This window comes from Macaca nemestrina, chromosome 4 (genome assembly GCF_043159975.1).
Source record: "Macaca nemestrina isolate mMacNem1 chromosome 4, mMacNem.hap1, whole genome shotgun sequence".
NCBI classification, from domain to species: Eukaryota; Metazoa; Chordata; class Mammalia; order Primates; family Cercopithecidae; genus Macaca; species Macaca nemestrina.
Window position 1 is genome coordinate 115,291,353 of NC_092128.1, and position 19,260 is coordinate 115,310,612.

General features: G+C 44.7%; 1 protein-coding gene across 1 annotated transcript; it reads right to left on the bottom strand.

Moving 5' to 3' along the window:
- Positions 1-735: 735 nt before the first annotated feature.
- LOC105494224 (purine rich element binding protein B) lies at positions 736-9,974 on the bottom strand. The gene has a single exon (XM_011762514.3). It carries the CDS (start codon positions 9,783-9,785, stop codon positions 8,847-8,849), a length of 939 nt encoding a protein of 312 aa, XP_011760816.1. The 5' UTR covers positions 9,786-9,974; the 3' UTR covers positions 736-8,846.
- Positions 9,975-19,260: the final 9,286 nt, after the last annotated feature.

Consider the following 19,260-nt stretch of genomic DNA (forward strand, 5'->3'; position numbering starts at 1 on the left):
CATGGTAATACCCAGTCTCTACTGAAATACAAAAAATTAGCCGGGCGTGGTGGCACGTGCCTATAATCACAACTACTTGGGAGGCTGAGGCAGGGGGATCACTTGAACCCAGGAGGTGGAGGTTGCAGTGAGCTGAGATCGCACCACTGTACTCCAGCCTGGCAATAGAGCAAGACTCTATCTCAAAAAAAAAAAAAAAAAAGTTTCAGCTTCTAAAATGATATCTACGGATACAGCCTAGAAAGATAAAACCTCCTTGTGGGTATTCAGTAAATTTAAGTGTAAAGGGGTTCCTGAGACCAAAATGTTTGAGAATCTCTGGCCAGGATAAATGGACACAATTCAGATTTTTTCTTAAACATTAGGGCAAGAAAAGGTTGGCCTAATTTACCTCCTAAGTAATTACAATGTTGATAAACAATGAAGGAAGACTTAGCAGTTTATTTCAAGCCATTGTAAATGATGGAAGAAATTAAGGGAAGCAAGTGGCTGTCTAGGTTACCAACCAAAGCATAAAATTAATTTGCAGTTTTGATTTACTCCACAAATTGCCTACTAGAAAAGGGTTATGGCAACCCAGAAGTTCTAGAACAGGCTATATAGTTCAGATGAAATGTGCAATGACTTAAGTCATTTTAAGTGGGAACTCCTGATTCCATAACCATTTGTGAGCCCCAACAGATGGTATTTCCCTCCCCCATCACCACATAATTACTGAGAGACACAAGCACAAGATTGTCATTCACTTTTCTGCATACTTTATTTGTTACAAACATACAATTTTTTTTTAAATATAGACTGTAAAATTCCATTTGCAAAAGTCTATTGTAAGGAGTGCACACCAGCAGGAAGGATTCTTAAATTTTTTCTCTGTGAGTTTTTCTGTCAGTTTTGCTAGTTAGTGGTAAATACAGGACCCGCCATTTTTACAGACCAGTCTGAAGCTTCTGACTGTATTCACATTGCTCTTTTGAAGCAGCCCTGCTCCTCTCAAAATTGATCAGAATCTGAGCTTCAACCTACAGGCAGTGAGATCAACAGCCCGTCTGGACTCTGCTTTTGAACGGTTTTCAGGAAGTGTGATTTCTGAATGGGTACTGCACTTCACAGATTTGAATTGCCCATGCAGCTCTATGTTTGTTAAAGTGCATTCTTCTTTAAAAAATAAGAGGAATAATCTTTACTCTTTAACCAAGGTACTTAAAAAAATGAACTTTTTGGTCTCTCAGCAGATATTCCCAAATTGATCCTATCACTACAAATTTTAGTGTTTTATTTACAGACATTTATAGGGTTACAGGTGGAGGGGACCTTATAAAATTAAAGGTGCAGCTTCTCTTGAAGCAGAAATCAGTTCTACAAATTCATACATAGGAATACACACTTGGTTTACAATGCATAAGCATGTGGGTATTTACACAGAGATTTAAGACATCCCCAAAAAACACATTTTAAAGTAATTTCCAACCTAAACTCTAATTGTACATCTAGATCAGGAAGCTGTCTCCTGCTATCAAGATTTGGTTTTAATTTACTCAAATTATTTCTGTAGATTCTCTACTGGCAGGACATCAGTCCCAGCTTTGGAGTGAATAATCTAGTCTAAGGAAGCCACTGGTAGATATTATGATTGGCAGTGAAGATTCCTATAGAACGGAAAGTATGTTATCTGGAAATAGAAGACAAATTAATGTTTAAAAATGATCTTGGAAAAACATCTGGAGGCCCAAAATAATAAATCCCTACAATTGTTTTAGAACTTCAAAAAAAGTCCAAATACACTGACGATCTTAGTTACTATTCAAATATTGATAAGTCATTGAAAAATAACTCAGATTTACTTGTCTGCTACCGAAATGTGCAAAACCATGGACTCGTTGTAAGTTTGTCCCATACTGACTTAAAGCCAGTTTCTAGACTTTTTGCTCAACCTACTGACTTTTAGAAATTCAGAGAGTAGGCTGGGCATGATGGCTCATGCCTGTAATTCCAGCACTTTGGGAGACCAAGGCGGGCAGAACACTCGAGGTCAGGAGTTTGAGACCAGCCTGGCCAACATGGTGAAACCCCGTCTCTACTAAAAATACAAAAAATTAGCCGGGCGTGGTGGCGCATGCTTGTAATCCCAGCTATTTGAGAGGCTGAGGCAGGAGGATCACTTGAACCCGGGAGGCAAAGGTTGCGAGCTGAGATCACGCCATTACACTCACTCCAGCCTGGGCGATAAGAGTAAAACTCCGTCTCAAAAAAAAAAAAAAAAAAAAATTCCAGAGTGCTTTTGTACACAGCGGTGACATGTGGGCTAGAAGAAGGGTTTATGTCTAATATCTTATCAGTTCAAAATGAAACTCCCAAATTCCTACAACACAAATGTGTTTAACGACATAATCCAGCTCTTCAATTCTCTTGGGATTCTCCCTGCAGTTATGTCTCTGAAAAAGGAATTTAACAAGAGAATAAACAAACCACTCACCATCCTATTTCTAAATATAAAGATTCTTCCAACCAGCCTGATCTTGCAACTCAGGGTTAAGACTGGGGATGAAATATTTGGCTTTAAGAAATAAGAGATGGCCTAAATGGATATTTTGGAAAAAGTTAGCTATTGAAGTGTTACTTAAGGTAAAGCGGAAAAAAAGACAAACTCATGCCTTCTGCAGTATCCTAGTGGACACTGAATAGGGCTATTGCTTTCTTTCCAATACTGTGGGCCCACATTTCATCATACAAAAAAGACATAATTAGTTCTCTTATTCATGTCAATGGATATTAGATATAACACAAGGAAAATGAAATTTGCTTCTAGACTCAAAATCTGTTGACACTTAGAAAGTATAATTATACTTTTTAATTAAACTGTTAGAATCATCTATGGAGAAAAATGAGTTTTAGCTTCCAATAAAGCTCTGCTCTTATTAGAAATCATATTGGGCAGTAAAACTACCAATATGGCAGTTGCTATTCTATTGTTTTAACATGGCTCTACCTATCCCAATTGGAATGTCTAATTCAAGAGGCATGAGTTAGATTTTCAAATTAAATGATTGTGAATAGAGGTGATTACATTGATGGCATATTTCCTATTTCTTTAGGAAATATAAAATACATTCATGAAGGCCTTACTTGGATCAGGGGTACAGTTATCAATTGGGAATCTCTAAGGTAATAAGTTTTCATGATGCAATTTTATTATTTTTTCATTTTCCAAATCTAATTTTCAGTACTGATAATTGGACAATTGTTCAAGTAAGAGTCTGTTAAATCTGTCAGTAACAAAACTGAGTTTTAAGACTGAGGGCTGGGGAAGGTGACTTTAAATAGCAAAGTCAGACATATCAAAAGAACTCACTATTCAAGAGTCCAGCTATCTGCTGAAACTTCTAGGGGGCTAATACTTGAAAATTAATGACTTTGTTTTTTCTAAGTTAAAACAGGGAGAAATGAAGTTATAATTTGCCATTTCCACCTTACATTTGGAATTTATTTTTTTTTTTGAGACGGAGTCTCGTTCTGTCACCCAGGCTGGAGTGCAATGGCGCGATCTTGGCTCACTGCAACCTCCGCCTCCTGGGTTCAAGCCATTCTCCTGCCTCAGCCTCCCAAGTAGCTGGGACTACAGGCACACACCACTATGCCCGGCTAATTTTAGTATTTTTAGTAGAGACGGGGTTTCACCATGTTGTCCAGGCTGACCTGAACTGATCCGCCCGCCTTAGCCTCCCAGAGTGCTGGGATTACAGGCGTGAGCCACCGCGCCCGGCCACATTTGGAATTTCAAATGGGGCATATGACACATATTCTTTTTTGTCTATATTTTCTTAAGGTAAATGTGTTTTTTTTTTTTTCTTTTTTCTTTTCTACAAACTATCTCCCGCCCTCCCCAGCCCCACCCACACACCCATTATCCAGTATACTGAATGGGAGTTGTAACTCTTTAGGAAGACAGCTAATTGATTTACAGTACTCTAAAACCAACCCTGAAAACTGATAATCTCATTCACTTACTATAACTTCAGTGCTGTGGTTGACAGAAAAGAAAAAGTTACCTTAAGGCTCAAGGGAAAGTAACTTATTAAATTGTGAATGCAGCATTGTTTACTCTCCCATCCATTGGAAACTAGCAAAATGCATTCTGGATCAATAATACAAACCTTCTAACATTAGCAAAGATTTCTATTCTTCTTACACAGAGTTATAACAATATTCATAAGCAATTATCTAAGGGAGCCTGAGAAACTATGATCCACATCACACAAAGATTTCATGTATTTCATGATCAAAAAGTGCTTTATCTTTGAGAAACGTCAGGGTTAAAATGGAAATATACAATGTAAAGTCACTTGACATTTTTTCAAGTCAAGTATAAAGTAGAAAAGGAGCAAAAAGATGGAGGCTCTGCTCTCTGAACAGGCCTTATGCATGTGACTTTTAGGGTTTACGAAATTAAAATTGTTTTAAGAATTAAAAATAGTGGGACTTTACACCACTATATTCTAAAACCTGAGATTGGACATCAAAACAGTCAACTTTGTTATTCATCAGAGCAATTCTGATACTTCCTAAAAATAGAAGATAACTCAACTGAATTAACTCCAGGGTCAAAAACATTAATTTTCCCCAATCAAAAAGGAGACCGATCACTAACATTATACCAAGAGTGCTGCAGAAAGACTAACTCTCAGCAAATGAGTCATTTCTATATAAGCAAAAAAGTCACTTTTCTCCTTCCCTTTCTCACTGATCAAGGCCACACTATTTTCAAATGAATATCTACTGAGAGATCAGTTGTGCATTGGATAAAGTACCATAATTGGGTTAAAAATGAAAACAAAATTTACAGTGAAGAATACTTATGTGCATGGCTTACACACTCCAGCTTCTCAATTTCATCCACCTCAAGAGCAAGATAGATGCAAAGTCACCTTGTGTAGATTACATTCTACACCCCTGTAAAGCCAGTCAAGGTCACATTTAACAAAGCATCTTCAGCAACTACAGTGCCTGAAGTGTGCAGCCATTTACAGACCACTCAATATGAGGGCATTATTATAACCAGCCTCTTTTGCCCACAACCCTGCATTTTCAGATAAGACAGGATAATTGTTTTGTTTTGAGAAAACTGAAGCTTGAATCTCTTAAAAGACCTGCAATTTACTGCAAAGTAATCCAGAGGTAACAAAGGAAGCAGGAGGTTAATGGCTGCCTGCACCAAAAGCCTCTCAATCATTTTGCAGTAAATAATTATGGAAAGTGATGTGACAAGTAGCCATGTGTGTATCACAGCTACAGTCATTTATACCACCTACATGCCTCCGATAGTTACATAGGGTGTTTGGGTTTTTGGTTTGGTTTTCACTTTGATTTTTGGTGCCATACAGATTTATATTTTGTTCTGTGCAGCATATGCACTGAAAAACTTGCTGCTGTTCCACTTGCTGAAATGACAGGCAGGGACAATAGAAACCAAAACATAGTAGGAAGAGTAGTAGGATCTCTTCACAGATTTTTATTCTTTTGATTATGTTCCTAAAATTTGGCTTTTCTTCTTTGTAACTATGGTAGTTTGGGAAACAAACCTTCTAACGATTATCTGAAAAGTTTTAGTTTCCTACTTCTCAGGAATATGACTATTTTGATTAGCTGGGATGTTTGCCAAGCTTAAAAAAAAAAAGGCTTAAAATCATTCATAGCAAAAACTGAAAAAAAAATTGGTTGTTTCCCATGTCTGTACAATGTGACTGGAATTAACAAAGACCATTTCCCTTTAATAAACTATTAATAATATTTACGAATGAATCCCTGTGTTTTGCAGGTTTCTATTGTCCCTAGTGACTGGAATGAAGATCAGTGAAATGCTACAATTAATCCACAGCCTTCTGCAATCTTCCTGCAGTGGGAAGAGAGGCCATGAACCATCCCTTGCAGGAGAAACAAACCTTAGAGATTGGTTAAGACTTAAAAACCCACCACTATGACATTACCACTTAATCTTACATAGGCAGGTCAAAATTTTAATATAAATTACTTTTGCCAACACATAGCTTATGCATTCTTTGCTCCTTTTTTTGGAGGATTCTCAAATTGATATCTAAAGATTTACATATGATATATTACTGTTATATGGTCTAATGACTAAGAAAAATTTCTCTGGTAACCAAAGCTGATGCCATATATGGTAGTGTTCTTGGCATATACTCTATATGCCTCAGACCACTTCCACATTCTTTCTATTCAGCTAATTATAGCTTAGTAGCCACTGGTGAAGGATTGTGAAGACCCTGTCATTTCTACAGAATAGAAAGGCAAGGCTAGTTACTGCAATTCAGCCAAACAAAAAGAAAAATAAACCAACCCCTTGAAAAGGAGAGGTACTGCACCTTTGCAAAATTGAACTGGCTCACTGCAGCTAAGCAACAGAACCACCACTGAAGCAAGAAAATAAGTTGGTCTATACAGGAATTGTACATGGTTTGAAAATGAAAAAGTTACAGCAATCAACTAATAGCTGCAACCTTAATTTTCATTGCTGCCTCAGAGTTGAAACTTAAACAGTTTCTGCAAACCTAATGCTAGCTTCTCAGCTCCTTTACTAAAACTATTTAGGAATTTGTTCTCCGCAGCAAAGAAATAAACACTCAAAACACATAGGTAAATACAGCAGGACATTATTGAAAACAGCTGCCTTGTAGTACAAAATACAGTACAAGTATACGGATGTCATTAAAACATCAAAAATACTATTGCTCCCATACAATTTAGGAAACATTCTTTGCAACGGAGAAAAATTTAAAAGAAAGCTTTAAAAAAATCTGTTTAAAAATTCTACTGTGGATGATGAGAGTAGAGAAATAGTCTGAAAAGGGCACCAATGTTTGTGGCTCTTCCACTTTTTTTTTTTTTTTAATCTAAGATCAACAATATTCTGCATCATAATCTATTTTTTTTAAAAAAGCCTAATTTTATGTACACAATTATTTCCCGCCCTCTCAGCCACAAATACATGAAAACCTTTTTGTATATTACTCATTTCCCAATAAATACAAAAAGATTGTATAGATTGAATAATACCAAAATAAGATAATAAAAAGGATATGCAATAAATTAAAAAGGCAGCTCAAATAAGGGGCAGGCATGCAGTTAAAAAAAAAAAAATACTAAGATTGTGGAGGTGGGGTTACTTGCCTCCTGGTTGAGAAGGTGTCACACAAAGAATACCTGAAAACTTTGGAAAGAACGTTAGCTCCCATTCAATTCAAAGTTACCTAGGTCTATGACATTTCTAGGAATACCTTTTGATGGGGTGGGATTAACTTGATTAGTAAAAATCATTTCTACTGAAAATCCATTTAAAATATAGAAGAGGCGATCCTTGAAAACCCCAACTTTTATTCTTGAAAGACAGCTGGATTAACTGGCAAAAGCCAGTTTGTTGAAATTTCAAGATGGTATAAAAATGCTTCCAGGATATAGTCAGCATATTCACGTTAACTTCAGTTCCTTTCACAGATGGATTTCAGCTTCCACCGGGTGCACTGCTTGAATCACTCATCCATCATTTGCCAACTCTGATTGTGAGGTACTGATACAATGGATCAAGTTCTTAAAAATTTTAAAAGAATAAATGATGCTGGAATTCTGGACCTGAGGATCTTTAGTATTTGAACAAATCCACAGATTAAACTGAAGGTAAATTAAGACTTCAGTTTTGGTTATTTCCAACTTTTCCGTGAGGATGTATATTCCATTAAAGCTCAGGCTTATAGCCACACTGTTCCTTTTGTAGGTAATCTTCAAGTTTTATGGTTTAAAATCCAGCCAACCAGTGGCTGTAACAGCCGAATTAGCCATAATTCACTGGCTCACACAGTGGAGATCTGGCTCTCATTCATACCAAAGCCATTTCTTGGTAATGACCTCCATATTTAGAGATCAGGGGAAGAACTTTAGTGAGCAGCAACCAATCCACTCAAACAGTCTGCCTTGTGCTTTATGCCTGACTTTTTCTTGTGCCTACCTCAGCAACCCCCAATGTAAAACTGCTTTTATCTTCGAAAATTTTTTGTCAGCTTTGGAACTATTTTAGTAACGGATTCTACTCCAAGCATTGCTATCTGAATCCACTGGCATCCCGGAAAACAATTCTGCAAAGACAAGACATTTGCCTTGGTCCAGGTTCCATGCAAAACCATTTTTCAAAAAAAAATGGATCCAATTTGGTTCTGTATTCTTAGATGGCTTCTTGAAATCTTATCTTTAACCCATGATTATCCCAAGTTGCATTTCTTTTCATGAACCTGAACCCTCAGAACTGGATAATTGTAAAGGCCTCTCTTCTCAAGGATTCCATGAAGACCTAGATCCAAAATGCTGATTTCAATGGAGGTGAAGGGATAGACACTGCAAGAGTGAGGCGTAGAGAGACATCTTTTGTGCCAGATTACCCAGATGCAACCTGAATGCAACTGTTATCAATGGTCTGGGTAACCGGGACGTGTTTCTTGCCCCGGATGTGCAAGGATCTATTCCCTCCAGGGATTATCCTCATGGGTTTAGGAACCTCAGTTGAGAAACAACAGAAGCTGAGACAATTTTATGCAGGTGAGGAGATGCTGTTGTCCTCTTTGCAGATTGCTGTCAGTTCCTTGGAACTTGACTGCTTTTCTCAAGTTGTCCGTCACTGTTCTCTTACGATTATTTCTCTTAACTATATTATGTTTTGTTTTTTTCCCTCTGCGGCCTCCCTGGCTCCCTCTCCACTAGCTCACTGGGGATGAGCAGGAAGGGGAATTCTCTAGCCAACGGGATTGTGGTGGGGTGGAGGAGGCCTGTAGGGGAAGCTGCCTGTTTCAATCCTCATCCACCTCCTCACCCTCTGATTCTTCGCCGCCGCCGCTGCCCCCACCACGTCGCTCATAAAGCTTATCCCTCTGTCTTTCCTGGATTTCTTTCATCTCATCCGCATACCGGCAAAAGGCGCCTCCGAACTTGCCCCAGGCTTTGAAGGGCACGGTGATGGCATTGCGGTAGGACGGCTTCACCTCGCTCACTCGCAGAAACACCCCGTATTTGTTGCAGCCCACATCGAAGAAGAAGCGCTTGGAGTCCACGGTGATGGAGGTGCCCTCCGGGAGCTCTCCATACAGGCCGCCCCCTGGGCCGCCGGCGCCGCCTCCCGGGCCACCTGCCAGCTCGTCGTCCTCGCCTCCGTAGTCGTCGATGAGCTTGGCCAGCGCGTCGCGGAACTCGATGAGGCCCTGCGCAGGCAGCGCGATGGTCTGGCCGCTCTGCAAGCCGCCGGGCCCGGGGCCCGCGCCGAAGCCGCCACCGCCGCGGTTGACCGTTTGGCGGATGCGCAGGAAGCGGCCGCGCTGGTTCTCCTTGAGGTCCAGGTAGTACTTGCGGTTCTCACGCACCAGGAATTCGCTCTTGAGCGCGCGCCGCGGCCCGCCGCCCTCCTCGGCGCCCGCCGCCAGCTGCTCGGGGCTGCTAGGGCCCAGCTGCGCGTAGTGCTCTATGAAGTCGCCCAGTGAGTCGCGGAACTCGGCGGCCACCGCCATGGACAGCGTGAGGCGGCTCTTGGAACCGCCCGCGCCCACCTCGGCGATCTTGAGGAAGCGGCCTTTGGCGTTCTGCTTCACATCTAAGTAGAAGCGCTTGTTCTGGATGTCCAGCCGCTTCGAGGCCAGCTCCTGCGTCTCCTGCTCGCCGCCGCCGCGGGACGCGGGCTGGAACCCGCCCGGCCCACCGCCGCCGCCGCGCTCGCTGCCGCTGTCGCCGTCCGCCATCTTATCGGCCGCCGCCTCGCCGCCACCGCCCGCCGCGCTCGCGCCCCCGCCCTCCGCCCTGCGGCTCGCGCTCCGGGGCCCCCCAGCCTCGCCCGCCCGGCTCGCTCACGCGCTCCCGCCGCTCATCGCCGGCCGCCGCCGCCCCCCATCGCCTCCGCGCCCCGCCCCCGCCACTTCCGTGCAGCCCTAGGCACTTCCGGCGCGCGACTTCCCCTGAGGTCACTCCGTCCCGCCCGCCGCGGCCTCGCGGCCGGAAGCGCCGCGGCGGCGTGGCGCAGAGGGGTGACGTCAGGATCCGCGCTGGGCGGGCGGCAGGGTGGGAGTCGGTTAGTGCTACTGCTCGGTTTCTAGGCCTGGGGACTTGCCAGCGTTAGCGTGACTCAGGCTCCCACTGCGTCTGTCGACGCGCCTCTCCCCCATGACACTTCTACTTTAGACTCCAGTGTTGTTCACTTCCTTCCTCGTTTCAGGGGCGTTAGCTGAGCATGCTCAGGCCCCAGCCTGCCTGCCCTGGTTGTGTGCTGGGAACGGGGTTCTAGTCTACGCACTATGGCGACAGGGGTGAGGGAGATCCTTTGGAGTACTCGGCAGCGGGTTCTTACCGGCCTGTGGGGTTCCCCAGAGCAGGCATGAGCTCACTCTGAAGGGCAAGCTGCAGTTGGCTTGGCAACTCTGGAGAAGAGCCACCCAGCATAGGAGACGGCAGTGCAGAGGCACCCAGGGCGTGACACTGGGAGCTCAGAGCAGCTGGGGGTGTGTATGCCTGAAGAATGGTCGTAGATGACACGGTGGGGTGGAATAGATAAAGGAAAGCTATTTGTAGTGCGGGAGAGTTAGTGCCTACTCCAGAGTCTGGAGCCACCACATGTGATCAGATTCACATTTTGGAAAGATCACTGTGGGAACAACATAGAAGATGGTTTAGAATGAGGTGAGATTTGGGATCCAGAGATCAGTTAACTGTCCACACAGTTAGCCATATTAAAATGGTTAAGGGAATTGACTCTGCCAATCTTTAGTTTCTTTATCAATAAAACGAATAATTCCTATGAGGTCTTTTTGTTGTAAGCATTGAGGTGTAACAAGAGGCAGTATTGGAATAGTGTTAAAAAGTGTAGGCTCTGCATTGCACTGGGTTTGAAATTGACCTTGGCCAGTTACTTAGTATTTTCCCAAGCCAAAATGTCCTCATCTTTAAATTTTTTTTTTTTTTTTAATTTGAGTCTTGCTCTGTCGCCCAGGCTGGAGTGCAGTGACATGATTTCGGCTCACTACACCCTCCACCTCCCAGGTTCAAGCAATTCTCCTACCTCAGTTTCCTGAGTAGCTGGGATTACAGGCATCTGCCACCACACCCGGCTAATTTTTGTATTTTTAGTAGAGACAGGGTTCCACAATGTTGGCCAGGCTGGTCTTGAACTCCTAACCTCAAGTGTTCTGCCGGCCTTGGTCTCCCAAAGCGCTGGAATTACAGGCATGAGCCATCATGCTCATCAAGACTTTTGAGACAATCTTGCTCTGTTGCCCAGGTTGGAGTGCAGTGGCACGATCTTGGCTCACTGCAACCTCTGCCTCCTGGGTTCAAGCAGTTCTCCTGCTTCAGCCTCCTGAGTAGCTGGGACTATAGGCATGCGCCACCATGCCCAGCTAATTTCTCGTATTTTAGTGGAGACGGGGTTTCACCATGTTGCTCAGGCTGGTCTCAAACACCTGAGCTCAGGCAATCCACTGGCCTCGGCCTCCCAAAGTGCTAGGATTACAGGCATGACCCACCGTGGCCAGCCTTCACTTGTAGATATTTACCTGAGGGAAGTCAAAGTATGTTCACACAGTTTGTATGACCCCATTTATATAAAAGTATATGAAAGAGGAAGTGTGTGTGTCAGAGAGCAAATCCGTAGTTGCCTGGGCCTGAATATGGAGGGACAGATTGGAAAGGTTAATACAAGGAAACTTTTAAGGGTGATGTATTCTGTATCTTGTTTGTGATCGTGATTTCACAGATTTGCCAAAACTCGTTGAAATGTAGTTTATTATAGAGAAATTAGACCCCAATAAAGTAATTATTATTTTGAAAAGAGAGGAATCAAAGAGGATGTTGGGGATAACACTAAAAAAATACCTTGTAGGGTTTTGGGGCAATAATCCTTGAAACATGTTTTAGTGTAATGCCTAAATTACAGTAAGTGCTCAATAAATGTGAACTTTGGGGTGCATCCACATGGGTCAGTAGTAATTAGGTGTGGGAGCTGCCAGCAGGTAGGGTGGATTTGACGTCAGTTTCCTAGAAGAAGGAGAGTTCGGAGGAAGATACCAAATTTTGGGCCTTGAACAACTCAATCCTTGGAGAGGATTGAGACATTTAAAATCCCTAAGGAAGGAATGCAATTTCAGGCATCACTTGACCTTTGTGAAAGATGTTCACTCAACTCCTCTAGTTTCTTGCTAACCAACTTTCTGATTTCTCCTCTCTAATACAACTTACCTACATAGAAGCCCCCAACATTCAGTTCATGAAAAGGACTCTCTATCCCTCTGTTCATTTCTTTTTTTTTTTTTTGAGACAGAGTCTCACTCTGTCGCCAGGCTGGAGTGCAGTGGCGCGATCTCGGCTCACTGTAACCTCTGTCTCCCGGGTTCAGCTGATTCTCCTGCCTCAGCCTCCTGAGTAACTGGGATTACAGGCATACCACCACCATGCCCAGCTAATTTTTGTAGTTTTAGTAGAGATGGGGTTTCACCATGTTGGCCAGGATGGTCTTGATCTCTTGACCTCATGATCTGCCCACCTTGGCCTCCCAAAGTGCTGGGATTACAGGCATGTGCCACCGCGCCCAGCCCCCTCTGTTCATTTCTTTTCTTTCTTTTCTTTTTTTTTTTTTGAGATGGAGTCTCGCTGTGTTGCCCAGGCTGGAGTGCAGTGGTGTGATCTCGGCTCACTGCAAGCTCTGCCTCCTGGGTTCATGCCGTTCCCCTGCCTCAGCCTCCCAAGTAGCTGGGCCTACAGGCGCCTGCCACCATGCCCTGCTAGTTCTTTTGTATTTTTAGTAGAGATGGGGTTTCACTGTGTTAGCCAGGATGGTCAAGATCTCCTGACCTTGTGGTCCGCCCGCCTCGGCCTCCCAAAGTGCCGGGATTACAGGCATGAGCCACCGCGCCCGGCTCCCTCTATTCATTATCAGTTTGATTTTAACAAGTCAATTTCTATTTAATGAGTCAGATACATTGCTTATTTCTTTTGAAATTTCATTCTTTGCTTTAAGCTTAGATTCTTCTCCCCTTTCAGATAGATATTCAGTAGTCACATTTTTGAACACTTTTAGAAACTCTTTATAAAGTTTTGTTTTTTATATATGTGATTTTACTATATTTTTATATTTTACGTTTAACTATCTGGAATATATTTTGGTGTATAGTATGAGTGAAGAATTTAAAAAATTTCCTTCAAATGACTAACCAATTGTTCAGTACTATTTATTGAATAATCCTTTAGGGACAGATCTCAACAGGTGGAGACAGGGGTAGGATATTTTGGGCAGAGGGAACATATGTCCCGAGATGGTGAGAAGTTCAGTTTGGATAGAGCCCAGCATCTGTGAGGAGTGGGTGGTGAACAGTGGATCTGGAAGGCAGTTAGACTGGGTCCCACTGGGAGGCCTTTGACTTGTAGGCAGGGAGCTTGGGCCAAATTGAAGAGTCAAGGGGGAGCCACTTGACTGTGAGAAGTGTAACACCTCTGGCTCTGTGCTTCAAGGAAGTGACCCATAGTAGAGGATAGCATGGGTGGGTTAGGGTGGGACCTAGGATGGGCCCTCAGTTTGGAGGCAATGACTGTATTGCAGACAGGAGCCAGCAAGGATTGGGTGCAACTGGTGGCAGTGCTGGTGGGAGGGGAGGGAGCATGTGGGACCTTTGGCTCAGCATTTGAAAACTAAATGTGGGGCATGAGAGGAGAGGAGGAGGATTTTTTTTTTTTTGGAGACAAAGTCTTATTATGTTGTCCAGGCTTGTCTTGAACTTTTAGGCTCAAGTAATACTCCTACCTCAGCTTCCCAGGTAGCTGAGATTACAGGCACATAACACTGCACGCGGTTGGAGGATTATAATTATTATTATTTAGACAGAGTCTTGCTGTGTCGCCCAGGCTGGAGTGCAGTGGCATGATCTTGGCTCACTGCAGCCTCTGCCTCCTAGGTTCAAGTGATTCTCCTCCCTAAGCCTCACAAGTAGCTGGGACTACAGGCGCCAGCCACCATGCCCGGCTAATTTTTTTTTGTATTTTTAGTAGAGATGGGATTTCACTATGTTGGCCAGACTGGTCTTGGACTCCTGACCTCGTGCTCTGCCTGCCTTGGCCTCCTAAAGTGCTGGGATTACAGACATGAGCCACCGCATGCAGCCAGATTATTATTTTTTATTATTTATTTATTTATTTTTTATTTATCTTTTTGAAACGGAGTCTTGCTCTGTCGCCCAGGCTGGAGTGCAGTGGCGTGATCCCAGCTCACTGCAAGCTCTGCCTCCGGGGTTCATGCCATTCTCCTGCCTCAGCCTCCCGAGTAGCTGGGACTACAGGCGCCCGCCACCTCGCCCGGCTAGGTTTTTGTATTTTTTAGTAGAGACGGGGTTTCACCGTGTTAGCCAGGATGGTCTCGATCTTCTGACCTCGTGATCCGCCCGTCTCGGCCTCCCAAAGTGCTGGGATTACAGGCTTGAGCCACTGTGCCCGGCCTATTTATTTTTAAGACAGAGTCTTCTCTGTCACCCAGGCTAGAGTGCAGTGGCGTGATCTCGGCTCACTGCAACCTCCATCTCCCGGGTTCAAGCGATTCTCCTGCCTCAGCCTCCCAAGTAGCAAGTGCGCCCACCACCGCACCCGGCTAATTTTTGTATTTTTAGCAGAGACGGGGTTTTACTGTGTTGGCCAGGCTGGTCTTGAACTCCTGACCTTGTGATCCACCTGCCTTGGCCTCCCAAAGTGCTATGATTACAGGCGGGCGTGAGCCACCGCACCCGGCCTATTTTTTTATTTTTATTATTATTATTTTTTTAATTTTTTGAGGTGGGGTCTCGCTTTGTCGCCCAGCCTGGAGTGCAGTGGTGTGATCTTGGCTCACTGAACCTTGAATTCAAGCAATTCTCCTGCCTCAGCCTCCCGAGTAGCTGGCACCACAGGTGTGTGCCACCACACCTGGCTAATTTTTGTAATTTTAGTAGAGACAGGGTTTCACTGTTGGTCAGGCTGGTCTCGAACTCCTGACCTCGTGATCTGCCCACCTTGGCCTCCCAAAGTGCTGGTATCACAGGCGTGAGCCACTATGCCCGGCCGAGGATTATTTTGATGTAGGTGCTCAGATTATGAGGGACCAAGGCTAACCTTAGCAAAATGAGGCTGTTTAAGAGAATGGATTCTTTAGATGAAGATGATATCCAACACTGAATTGAGACTTTCAGAGTCCCCCTTGCTGCAGGTGTTAGATACTTCTCCCCTATGTAATTCACAATACATGGCACATAACAGGATGAGCTGCTTTGATGCATTTTTGGAGTATCAAATTCTTTCCCCAGAAGTTTCTTACTTCTTAGTGGCCTCAAGTCCCTGCTTTGACTGCTTTTTGGCAATTTGAGCATGATTCAGAACCGATCTCACTGTTGGCGTGTTAAATTTGAGGAGCTGGCTGAATGTCTGAGAGGATATCTCCAAGTGTCTATGGAATCCAGAGAATCAGAGTCCAGAAAAGAGGCAAGTAACAGATGCAGGTTTGGGAGCCACCAGCAGAAAGGTGGAGTGGACATCAGACTCAGAGAGGGTTGTGTGGGGAAATCAGGGACAGATGAAGAGTATGAGGAGAGAGAAAGGCCAAGCAGTCAGAAGACTGCGAGGTCACAGGTGAGATAGTTCATAGTGAGCTGTATATGAACTATGTACTTGGGCTTCCCACATGTTTTGGAAACACATCACAAATCACCCAGCTCTTAGGAGATGGAGCAGAGACTTGAACTCAAGTCTTCTGGTTCTCAATTCTGTGTCTTTGACACTGTGCCACTTTAGGGCCTCAGGGGATGGAAGCCAGATATCAGAATGCTCACAAGTAAATGAGCAGGGGCAGGAAGTGTGGATTGAGGAGGTATTTCATGTGGCAGAGGGTGACAAAGGATGGGTACTGGCAAAGGAAGGCAGGATGAAGGCTGTTTTACCTGAGAAACCTGAGCCAGCTCTGAGACTGAGGAGAGGAGAGGGGTGCTGAGGGGTCATGACAGAAGCCTCTCAGTGAGGCCTGGAGTAGGCACAGAAGTTGGGCACTCAGGAAAGGAACTGGGTCCTAGAATGTGAGAAGGCATCCTTTTTCTTCTGAGATCAAGGAGAGAAAAGGAGATACTGGAGCTTCCAGTGGAGAGGAGGGAAGTTGGAGCAGTTCTTGCTGAAAGGGCCTAAGAGTGAGGCTGCACTAAGGAGGAGGCTGCAAAGCCTGCAGAGCAGCCCCAGGACCTGACCAAGACTAGGGCAGAAGCAGGATGGGCTAGATCTGCCCCTTGGAGTAGCTGGGAGTCTGGGCTGGAGGCAGCAGATGGAAGTGGGCCTTGCCAGGACTGGGAGATAGTTGTGGAGGTGCCAGGTCTTCGGGACAGTAGCCTCAGATGGCCAGTCCTGGGCAGTTAAAGCTGGGCATTCAGGAGAACCAGGCCAAGAGAATGAGGAAGGGTTTGCACATTGCAGGGTGGGCATGCCTTTTTTCCCTCATTACTTTTCGTTGTAAATTTTTTACTTGTTTATTTATTTATGAGACACGGTCTCGCTTGGTTGTCTAGGCTGGAGTGCAATGGCATGATCTCTGCTCTCTGCAGCCTCTGCCTCCTGGACTCAAGCAATCCTCCCAACTCAGCTCCCAGAGTAGATGGGATTACAGGCATGTGCTACCACACCCAGTTAATTTTTGAAATTTTTTTTTGTAGAGATGGGGTTTTGCCATGTTGCCCAGGCTGGTCTCGAACTCCTGAGCTCAAGCAATCTACCTGCTTTGGCCTCCCGAAGTTGGGATTACAGGCATAAGCCCGGCCCTCCTTTTAAACTTAAAATGTAAACTTACAGAACAGCTGCAAGAATAGTATTCTTCACACAGATCCCCCAAAATGTTAACATCACAGTGTTTGTGTCATCATGCTTTTCATCTTTCTGTTTGTTCATCTCTGTCTCTGTCTCTACACACAGACACACACACACAGACACGCTATTTGACATTTTTCTTTCTCCTGAACCATTTGAGAATAAACTGAAATATGATGAACATTTATCTTTAAACACTTCAGTGTCTATTCAAGGTCATTCTCTCACCTATCTAGAGCACAACAATCAAAATCAAGAAACTAGCACAGATCTGACACTGTTATCTAATCTGCAGACTTTATTATTCAGATCTCGCCGAGTGTCTCGATTGCATGCTCTACAGCAAAGGAGACTTTTGTAGCATTACCTGCCACAGGCCCACCCCCAGCCACCACTTCTTTTTTAAGACAGAGTCTTGCTCTGTCACCCAGGCTGGAGTATAGTGGCGCTATCTTGGCTCACTGCAACCTCTACCTCCCAGGTTCAAGCGACCCTCCTGCATCAGCCTCCTGAGTAGCTGGGATTACAGGTGTGTGCCGCCATGCCTAGCTAAGTTTTGTAATTTTAGTAGAGATGGGGTTTCACCATGTTGGCCAGGCTGGTCTCAAACTCCTGACCTCAGGTGATCCACCCACCTTAGCCTCAAAAAGCGTTGGGATTACAGATGTGAGCCACCGCGCCCAGCTACCCCCCTCTCTTTAATCTGGAGCCATCCCTGGGTCTCTCTTTGCCTTTCACATGAGTGACATTTTGAAATATGAAGGCCGATTATTTTGTAGATTGTCCCCATTTGTGTTTGGGGGGAGTGCTTCTTGACCACAATCTGAAAACTCCTCATGTCCTGGCTGGCTCAACTCCCCATAGTGAGTGAGACGCTGCCTGTTGTGCCTGACCTGACCTGTGCCTGACGCCGAGAAGAGGACGAGGAGACGGTTGAAGGTCCCAAGGTCAGGGACAGGCTGGCAGGAGAGCTTGGGGATGGTCAAAAGGGGTTTGCAATGGATGGAAACTGCATATGTGCTTCCTGGGCCCTCCTGCTTTGAGCTGCTTAGAAGCTGCAGTCTTCCTTGCCTTTCCTGCCTGTCAGGCATGGAACTGGACTAGAGGGAACAAGGAAGATGACAGTTGAAACTGGTGTCCAGGATATGCCATCCTAGCGGGTGCTGACACTGAGATTCCCAGACCAGGCACCCTATGCTGCAAATGCATCGCAGCTTGACACTCTGGGTCAAGGATCCAGCTGGCTGGCTTTGAAGCCTCCAGTGATGTCTTTTTTGGATTCGTGTGGCTGAAAGCACGTCTGTGCTTCTTGCACAATCTAAAGAGATTGCCTAATTCTGGCTCTGGCCAGAAGGCCCACACCTGCCATTTATTCTGGGGATTTTTGTCTTCTGTAAGGTAGAAAATCAATTCCTTGCATTAGTATTGGGTTCCAGGAAGCACAGTTCTCAGCCTCAGGGCTTATCAGTCAAATCAGCTGCCCTCCATGATTTGTAGTTCCTCTCCTGGCACGCCCAGAGGTTGGGAAGCTGCATTAGGCACAGTTGCCTTGCCCTGTGGTGTCTGCGCTCACCCAGTGCTCCCTGGGGGCCTCATGAGCCCCTGGAAGATTGACATGTTAAAGGACTGGAGCCTTGAGGCCATGTGTGTGGCTCATGCCTGTAATCCCAGCACTTTGGGAGGCAGAGGCAGACGAATCGTTTGAGGTCAGGGGTTTGAAACCAACCTGGCCAACATGGTGAAACCCCATCTCTACTAAAAATACAAAAATTAGCTGGGCGTGGTGGTGGGCACCCATAATCCCAGCTACTTGGGAGGCTGAGGCAGGATAATTGCTTGAGCCCAGGAGGCGGAGGTTGCAGTGAGCAGAGATTGTGCCACTGCACTCCAGCCTGGGTGACAGAGTAAGACTTTGTTTCAAACAAACAACAATAACAACAACAAACTGGAGCCTTGAAACATTCCAAATCCTCACTGCCCAGCGTTCCTGGGACATGTTACTTCACTTCTGTGAGTCATGCCCTTCTTACACCTTACAGAGCTGCCTGAGCGGTAAGGAAGGTATTGTGTGCAGGCCACTTGTGGACATGTTTGGTACATCCATACTCAAATATGTTGCTGCTGTTATCGATGTTATTCATGAATGTGGTTGAGCTTCCTCTGTAAATCTGGCTGGCTCCATATTCTATAAGACTCTACTGGTTTCAACTAATGTTGGGTGGAGAGAACTTGCAAATAAAATACTGATGTACTTGGATGAGAGATGAAACCCCCAAATGCAATGATCTTCAAGGGAATGCGATGCCTAGGAACAGAGTGATTGGAAAACATATCAGCTGGTGATGAATAAGCAGGTCTGAGGTGGTCATG